The following is a 9,263-nucleotide window of genomic DNA, read 5'->3' on the forward strand; positions in this document are numbered from 1 at the left end:
TGTGTGTGTGTGTGTGTGTGTCTCTGTTTGTGTGTGTGTGTGTGTATGGGGGGGGGGACTGACGCACAGGAGGCAAGATAAATAGCATAACTGCAGACACTACATGCTGACGTGTCAAACACACACAAACACCACTTCATGGATCAGACAAAAAATAAAACAGACTCTCCCACACACTCCTTGAGCGTCTTGAGTCCTATATCGAGTGTGTGTTTACATTGTGAGAATGTGTGAGTGTATGTCTGATCCCCACGGCATGACAAAATGGTTTCTCTCACCTACAGGACTTAAACAGCAGGTATGACTAATAATATTGTCTCAACCAGTAATGTGTAATAAAATATCAGTGGGAACCTCCTGCATATGAAATATTATGGTGGACTTTGTCCCTTTGGAATTAGTTGGCACATTGAGAATGCTGGGTAATTAAAGCACCTAAGAGCAACCTTGTCAGAGCTTTTCACTGTTCGCACATGCAAAGCTGAGAATTTACCAGAGTGTGGCCAACTACGTGTTGTCACATATGTACATTATGTAACAGCCTGGTGTGTACATGCTGTTCCAGACAATGTACCATACATATGCACGAGTTGCACAAGTGGAAGGTGCTGCAAAACAAGTCTTGCAGGCACATATAGGTAAACGTGTAAACATAATGTTAATTGCATGCATGACAGGTACACAGAAGCACACATATAGGCTCCAAAACGTACGCGCACACACGCAAGCACGCACGCACGCACGCACACACACAAACACACCTGTTGCTGTTGCAAGTGCAGTAAGTCGACTGGGCTGATCTCTCCGTTGGTGTCTCCGTTAGACCCGCCCTCTCTACCTCCCCCTCCATCTGACTGGCTGCTGACTCCGTTCTGGTTGGACGGTGTCGTTCGAATGGTCTCAGAGGCTGATTCCACCATCATCACTGGCACCTGAGAGCGGGGGGGTCAAAACAACACAATGATTGAACAAAAGTGACCTGGGAAGTTTGAACAGAAAGCCTGCTCCCATCTGATTGAACAAACAAGGCAGGAAACTAAAGTTAACAAACGCAGAAATAGAGAAGTGAATTGTGTGGTTATGTGCGCGTGTGTGCACGTGTATTTTGTGAAAAGTGCTTTTGGTCATGAATCACCCACACACAAACATGGCCAAGTGGCCACAAAGCAACACCTGAAGCAGAGACTTTTTTGTCTGTATGTAAATGTGTGTCTAGGAGCGTACGCATGGCTATGGATCAGAAGTGCAGCAAATCTAAACTGACAAGGCTTTTAATACTCTATATACGCTATATAGTTAAATAACACAGACTTTTCTCCAATAATCAGAGGTGGCATGTGTGCGCTGTGTGACAGCCATGAGCAGGTTGGTCTTTGAGAAAGTTCTGTTTGATGCACCTTCACAGGGCCTCTCTAATTAGAGCGTGTTCCTTCCACAAAACCCGACAAAACGAGTCGTTCCTGGATGTGTTGTTGTTTTTGAGAAACAACGCCTCGCAAACACACAGGCGCATTTGCCATCGTTATGAGCCAGAGCGTGGGAGAGAGGAGACGCAGAGACACACACATACACACGCAGAACACACACAAGGCAGCTAACACAAAACAAAACAAACCTTCATACACGCACGCAGGCTGTGAACTCCTAATGACAAGCTCAATCTCGTCTTTCTGCCTCATCCAGTTTTAGAAATTAACACACAAGCGCATGGTTTTTAAGTGGAAAGTTCTAATGCTTTTGTTTCAGCAACCCAGGGTGGGTACAAAACACCATCGAGGCATTGTACCCGCAATCTCTGTGCAACTGTGTATGTGTACGTGTGTGCTTTTCAAAAGCATACAACCAATGCCTTCTGGGGAAACAATAAAAGGCATTTCATGAGAGACTCTAACTTTTCTTTTTCTCTGAGGTAAGAGCAAGTGAAGCTGTGTGTGTGTGTGTGTGTGTGTGTGTGTGTGCTTGCATGTGTGTATTTTTTCTGTGAGACTCTGCCAGCAGGTGAGGTTGTGAAAGAGCGCTGGTGGCTCTGTTATTGGAATGCTGCCAGATGCTTGGTGAGGGACAGGGACCTAAACGTGTTTGTGTGTATGCGTGTGTAGGATACAAGTGTGTGCAGGTGGATGGGCTGGTGGGTGTGCTAGTTAAAGGGTCAGTTAACACAACCCCCCCCCCCCAAAAGTATGTTATTTCACAAGTGGGGTAGAGCCATGCTAGGTTTGGAGATACCTGCCACTGAATTTTCTGCTTGTGCCTCAATACAATGGGGATGAATAGAATATAATATCATACTCAATGCATTGAAGAATAACATTTTAATATTTTTCAACAATGACTTTTTTCATTTAAAAAAATGCCCCAATTAGTCTGAAATCAGTAAGGTCTATGGTTTATCCCCAAAAAATGAAGATGTGTTTTGTGCAAATGTTTTATTTTTAAATGTCTTTCAGCAGCACAGACTAAATTCCATTCACTATCTTTGTATTGTATTTGGATAGTTTTAGAACATTTCAAGGTACATTTCTCAAAGCCAAAAAAACACTGAGGGCACCTGAGAAGAAATATGTTTTTTCTTCCAATGAAAGTTCCTTCTTGGCCTCGGTAAGAGCAGGTGACAAAAAAAGTGATGAGCCTGTTTTTGTCAAATGTATTATTTTCTTTTGGTTGAACTAAACCTTCAAAAGTACTGGATGCCTATGAACAGATTTCACCAGTTCTCTCCTAACAAGTATCACAATTTGAAAACCACAAATTACACTGCTATATTCTTCCTTCCTTTTGACTCTCTCCTGTCTCCCTCCTGGCACCCATCCACCTGTGAAGTTAAGATGGTGAAGTTAAGCGTCATTGTGACATTTAAAGCTAGACACTTAATCTCCAACCTCATTCCTCTTCACAACACTTCCTCACTTCTTCATTCTCCTTCCACCTTCCAGATCTCTGCTAGGCCAAATTGCTCCCTGAGGTAATATTATGAAGCAAGGCATAGTGCTGAGTGATCAACAGATCCCGCCGCACAGTCCACTGACTTTGCACTGCAGTAGAAACTCCTCGCATCATCATACGTCTCACTAAGCATGAATCACCGGCCTGTTATCTAGCCCACACTATACTGCGCTGTGCTGTAATGTACTGTACACCCATCTGCTTCTTACTCTTCCTCATTGACCTTATTAGCAATGAAGGAAAGAGAGATAAAGACAGAGAGATAGAGCTCGCAGGTGGACAAGGACCTAATGGGAATGTGGGGAGTGTGTATAGACGTTAGCGCATGCCCTCTCTTTCACACACACAGGCAGTGTGGTATATGCTCGTCTAAAGGGTGTGTACTCTGTCATATCCTGTAATGGGTGTATATAAGCTGGTGTAATGGAGGTCGGGGAAAAGGCAGGGGCATAAATCTACCATGAAGTCTCTGATTAGAGCTATGATACACACACACACAGTGCTTTAAGTTTAAGTGTTTCTGGCAGCGAAGAGGAGCTGCCCGTGCAGAGGCCTGCCTCAACCCGCTACTCACTCTTTCTGCGTCTCTTACTGCTCTTTCTCGCTCTTTCTCTACATGCTCAGACCCCTCCAGCTGAACCCCTGACCTGAGAGTGTGTTGGGAGAGATATTCCCACTACCCTGAGGGGACCGAGTGAGGGAGGGAGAGAGGGAGGGGAGCAGATCACAGAGATAAAGAATGTGTTTGTAGGAGAGGGAAATAAAAGGCCTTCATTGCCTTTTAATTGGGATGGAGAAGAGAAGAAGGGAAATGGGACTCAACATGTTTCTGATGACTCTTGTGTATACGTGTGTGTTTGTCTAAGAGGCTGACATCTACCTTTGTACTGTAACGGATTAGCTCACAGCAAACGCTAGGTGCATGTGTTTATGTGTGTGTCTGGTGTGATTGATGAGTGGAGAGGCGCTGGGATGAGTCCTGTTTCGACACGTAAGCTTGTTCAGATGTTCCCGAAAATGTAGCCCTAATAATAATCAGAACTCAGCTCTCCCTCTGTTCCTTCCCACTGCTCTGGGTGTGTTGAGTTCAAACAAGCCGTGCCAAATGCCCAGTGAGCGGGCTCACAGTGGCTGACTCTCAGGCTTTGTTGGAGGGATTGGCTCTGTCAGATTCCTCCTGGTCACAGCTCGTCAGAACCGTGAAGCCAGACCAGTTTCACTTTCTGTGAATGTGTGTGTTTGTGTGTGAGTTGTGTACAGTGTGGATTTATGTGTGCATCTGTGTTTACAGCAGCTTAGTGAGATAATAAGTCTTTATCATGTTATGCCTCATGTGGGAATATTTCCAGCAGTCCCAGAACGCCTGTTCTGTTTCCTCCGCCTTGCATCAGCTCGCAGGAACGCTGCTTATTAGGCAAAGAACTGAGGGAATACGGGTGGGAGGGAAAGCAGGGGGAGGAGGGAGAAAGAGGGAAAAGTGGGGTGTCGGGTAAGGAAGGAAATTTTCTGTACCAGTGACTACACTCCATCATCTATCTACTTTCATCTGACTCTTGAATTATCTGTCTTTCTCCTACTCTTTGCATGGTGTCTTTTTTCCTCTGGTTATGCCTGGTACCTAGTGGCAGGTTCAACCCTAGAAAAACATTAAAGTTTTCACCCTGAAATAGAATCCACATAGGTTATTTCTATGATCTCTGATAGTTCAATCAATATTTGTGAGCAAAAAAAAAGTGTTCCCGGAGACAGAAATCTGAGGAAGTGGAGCTCTAACCTGTTTTGTAATCAGGAAACAGAATTTGGAGGAGCCTGTGTTGACAATGAGTGGCTCTGTGGATTCATAAAATATTTGGTCTAGCTGTTGTACCCAAAGACCCAAAGCTTCATTTTGTTATAATTGACAGTCACGAACTAAAAAAAAAACATGAAAAAAATGACCCTGGTTGTTGTCATTGTGTCCACAAAATGTCCTACTTAGTTTTGGTGGAACTGCTCCAGGATTTGTACTTTTAAAAAAGCTGCACAAAGAGTCTAAGCTGTTTTATTTGTATGCTTTGACAGGGACATGAACACTGACACAGACAGACAGATGAAGTAATAGTAAACACTTGCACACCCATGTTATCAAACTCTAACCCTGCACGCTCGCAAGAACTCTGCCACTAAATAAACCGTGACACTGGCCCCGAGGGAATCTGCTTTAACGCCAAACCCCAGAACAAAGCCAACTATCAGGTCTGGGCTCCTATGTCTACATTAATCACTTCTTAGGTTCACGTGTGAGAAATGCAACAAGAAACACTGAGCAAAATGAAATGCAATTAAAAAAATAATATGCCAAAGTGAGGCACTTAGGGGCTTTGTGTGTACAAGGAAAAAAGTAAATATGGTTTGTGTTATTAACGTTTCAGCAGAGATACAGCAGCGGTGACTCTTGTATTATTTTAGTTTCAAGACAGGATTTCCAATGTAACCCTGCACCTCTTATATATCATGCTACTAAATCATCTTCTGCTTTATCTTTCCATGCAAGCACATATTCAAATATCTAACTCATGAGGCTACCTTGTGTGTGTCAAGACATGTTGATCCTCGGAACAGCATCACCCTAAATGTTATTCAATGGCAGACAGTTCATGTTAAGTTAATCTGCATTACTGCAATTCAGCTGTTTCAAAATTATTATTTTTTCCACACTTTTTGTCTTCTTTAATCTTTCAATTTGCTAATTGAGAGACACGAGACTAGCTCCTTTTGAAGACTTGAGATAGCAACATTTTCTTAGTGAATTGCTAAGAATATTTTTTTAAGTATATTATTATATTATTATATATATATTATATATCTAAGAACTATAGCCCCACTCTGTAGATCCATATGTTTTGGATGTGTTCGTCAATGTTCTGTACTTTCCTGACTCTAGAGGAATGACAGAAGGACAAAGGAGAGGAAGAGTGAAAGTAGGGATATCTGCGTGGCATTTCTGTGCTGACGTGTATTGACTCAAAAAAAAGAGAATGAGGTCAGGGGAAAGCTGAAGAAAAAACGCACATGTATTCTCATACAAACAAGCACACACATAAAAACACATCGTTTTTCCATCACTTCCTGGTCCAAGTTTGGTTGTTTCCTCAGCAGCTGGCTGTTGTTACATGCTAGCCAGATTTGCAGAAGGATACCAGACCAGAGCACACAGGTTGTCTTCCACACAGAGCTAAAGCTAGCAGCTAACAGCATTGCTCCAGGCTACTCTGGCTCCCAGCCAGCGCTAACAGGTTGGCTAACAGTAAAGGGCTAATGCTGCGGCTACCCTGGCCCTGCTCCAGAGCTAACAGGTGAACTCCATTATTCCACAGACAGATAGTCAGTCAGATGTGGGCCAGTATCTACTGGCTGGCCCGCTTGCTGGCTGGCTTTAAAGAGCATCATCAACCCAGCAAATGAAGCTAGCAGCCTTTGGTCAAACCTCCAGTGCGATGTTCAGCTGGCTAATGAAGAAGCCAGTGCTGTTGTTGGGTAGTCGAGAAAAGAAATTATGGAGTTTACTTTGTCTGAGCATTTAAGTGAGTGTTTGTATGCATGTAGCCTTAGCATGTGTGCTTTTCTGTGTATTGGCTGTACAGTATGCAACCTGCCATTTGTGTTCTTTTCCCCTCCCCTCTGGCGTGTTTGTCAGTGTGCAGTGTGAATTGTGCGTCTGCTTGCCCGCCCGCAGTTCTCTGAAGACAAAGTCCCTGTTTACAGAGCCCATAAAGATTAGCCTCCCTTGGTCAGGTGGGTTCTGGAGCCATAGGTAAACACACAGCACATTCCGCACCGATGAGATCGCTCTGTATGTGTGTATGACCGGGGCAAACATACACTCCTGCCTTCACCTCGACCTTCCTTTAGAGTGCAGTAAGTGATTTACCACCTTGCAGACTGCTGTCTGTTCGAAATACTGGATACAGACACAAAGATACACACCGCACACACAAATATTTGTAGAAGGAGCGGACTTCATGCACACCTCATTTATCTAAGGCGAAAATCACGGGTTGTACATTCCTAAAGAAGTAAAGCTTGCGCATCTGCGTGTTCCCATGTGCCAGTTGGAAATCATCCTGTGATCATGAGGATGAAAAATCGCCGCTTTTCCCTTAATCTCTCCCCTCTGTCCAGAGAGGTAATGAAGGCTGAGGTCAGGTTATGACAGTCCACGCGGTTAATGCTCAGATTGTATTTAACATGGTGGAACAGAGATGAAGAGGAGAACTGGAGGAATGGAGGGCAAGATGGAGAGGAGCTTGGAAAAAAGGCAACGTGCCTTTATTTGGATCTGAAACCAGCTAGAGCGCCGCGGAGCAATTATCAGCTCTGTCCTATGAGAGCTCTTTATTAGAATGACCTTCACTGTGATGGGGAGGGAGGGAGGAGTGGGAGAGAGAGAGATAGAGAGAGAGAGAGAGAGAGAGATGGAGAGGTGTCAGTAGGAATACCAATGGCATTAAGGTGAAGGGTGTGTGGTGAATTTGATCTGTTTGACCCTCAGTTCACCATGTACCAGAATCCAGATTTCAATGGGTGACAAAATGAAGAATTCAGAAATGTACGAACAGCAAACACAATTTCAGTCTTCAGTCTTTTAGCCTTCTCGTGTGTGTGTGTGTGTGTGTGTGTGTGTGTGTGTGTGTGTGTGTGTGTGTGTGTGTGTGTGTGTGTGTGCGTGTGCGTGTGCGTGTGCGTGTGTGTGTCTGACCTGTAAATAATAAACTGGACTAGCGGACTAGCATTCTATTCATGTTAAAAGACCCTACCATTCTTACAAGAAATTGCTCCATTCCTGACACTGATATTTCCCACCTATGGCAAATAAATGACTAACTTTAATTAGGAGTGATAATTTCTATTCTACTAGAAAGAGGAAATATATTTTCTAAAGAGGTAACTTTGTTATAGTTGCCTTTTGGGGAGGCACAAATTCATGTATGATCAAAATTCACATAAAAAGGAAGATAAAGTGAATAGATTGAGTATTACTTGTAAATGACTTACAATAATAAAGGGTTACATTGGATTTTTTTTTTAAATGTGGCAGATAAAAAATGAATAAATAAATAAATATCAAAGTGGACATATAATTTTATACATTGGCTTTCAAGTCGGGCACTTTGCATTTCCCAGTTAATTAATAGATTGGATCAGAGCGAGTTTAATCAAATATAATTGAATAAGTCCACAGTAAAAACAGGCCAGACTTTAAAGGAGACATGCAGAGAAAATGATAGCATGTCCACTTTTCAAATTAATTGAATTTTAGTACTTTTGAACTTGGTCCAAGCTGTTACAGAGGTAATTAATTCCCATCGTATCCAAAAGTGCTAAAACAAGATGATATCCCTGAGCATTCACTATGGGTGCACACACACACACACACACACACACACACACGCACAAATGCATGCATATTTTTTCTTACAAAAAAGCTAAATCAAAAGCTAATCAACACTGTTGCACACCAATGATAGTCTGTAATGTATTCCATTTAATTGTTAGTTTTCTGTTCTTATTGCTCTTTTCTCCTCACTTTTGTCTTACAGGCCACAACTAAAATATTAATAATTTCTCAGGCAGTTCTCATTGTATTAAAAAATGTCTCCTTTATAATTTATCAGAGAAAGAAAAATCTTTGTTATAGTGACACACATGCTAATTAATAGAAGTAGAAGGGACATTGAGGGAAGTCATACTAATTTGGAACATGCTAATATTAATAGAATAATTTATGGCACAGTATAAATAAATTAATAGAGTATTTCGTTTGAAAAAGGGATGCCTTCATTTCAATTTAGGAGAAAAGAGCAAAAGAATCTCTTGGAAAAGGACATTAATAATTGTCCTCTATCCCCAAAAGAGTAAAGGAAGAAACAAACTAAACATGCACTGTTCACTTTTAAAATACATCAATATTTCAGTCAGCTAATGAAAACTGGATGAGCAACTTGTATTCCTGTCTTGTAATTTTCATTTGCTGTTTAAGGACTTTTTGACTGGTAAATTTGTGCAGAATCTGCGAAAGGCAGAATGTTTAGTTTTTTTTTTTTTTTTTAAATGAGATGTCTCTTACTCTTCCCATTGGCTTCATGTAAAGTAACAGCTGAGTGCCAGGCAGTGGGTGAGAGGCAGTGAAATAGATGGAGTGAGAGAGAAAGTAACAAAGACCAAGAGTGAGAGAGAGAGAGAGAAGTGGACTGGGTCATTACCATCCTTATTACTCCTCATTAAAATATACCCATCACAAAGACATTCTGCTGTGTGTGTGTGTGTGTGTGTGTGTGTGT

At 42.2% G+C, this 9,263-nt stretch overlaps 1 protein-coding gene across 3 annotated transcripts in view; it reads right to left on the reverse strand.

The window, feature by feature from the left end:
- LOC117943017 (forkhead box protein P4-like) overlaps positions 1-9,263 on the reverse strand; it is an 81,140-nt gene that overhangs the window by 48,129 nt on the left and 23,748 nt on the right. For all 3 annotated transcript variants that reach the window (XM_034868881.1, XM_034868880.1, XM_034868879.1), the window contains exon 2: positions 762-932. In XM_034868881.1, coding sequence (XP_034724772.1) covers positions 762-923 — 162 coding nt within the window. In that variant the 5' untranslated portion in view covers positions 924-932. The remainder of the gene's footprint in view (positions 1-761; positions 933-9,263) is intronic.

Source organism: Etheostoma cragini, chromosome 4 (assembly GCF_013103735.1).
Source record: "Etheostoma cragini isolate CJK2018 chromosome 4, CSU_Ecrag_1.0, whole genome shotgun sequence".
Classification (NCBI taxonomy): domain Eukaryota; kingdom Metazoa; phylum Chordata; class Actinopteri; order Perciformes; family Percidae; genus Etheostoma; species Etheostoma cragini.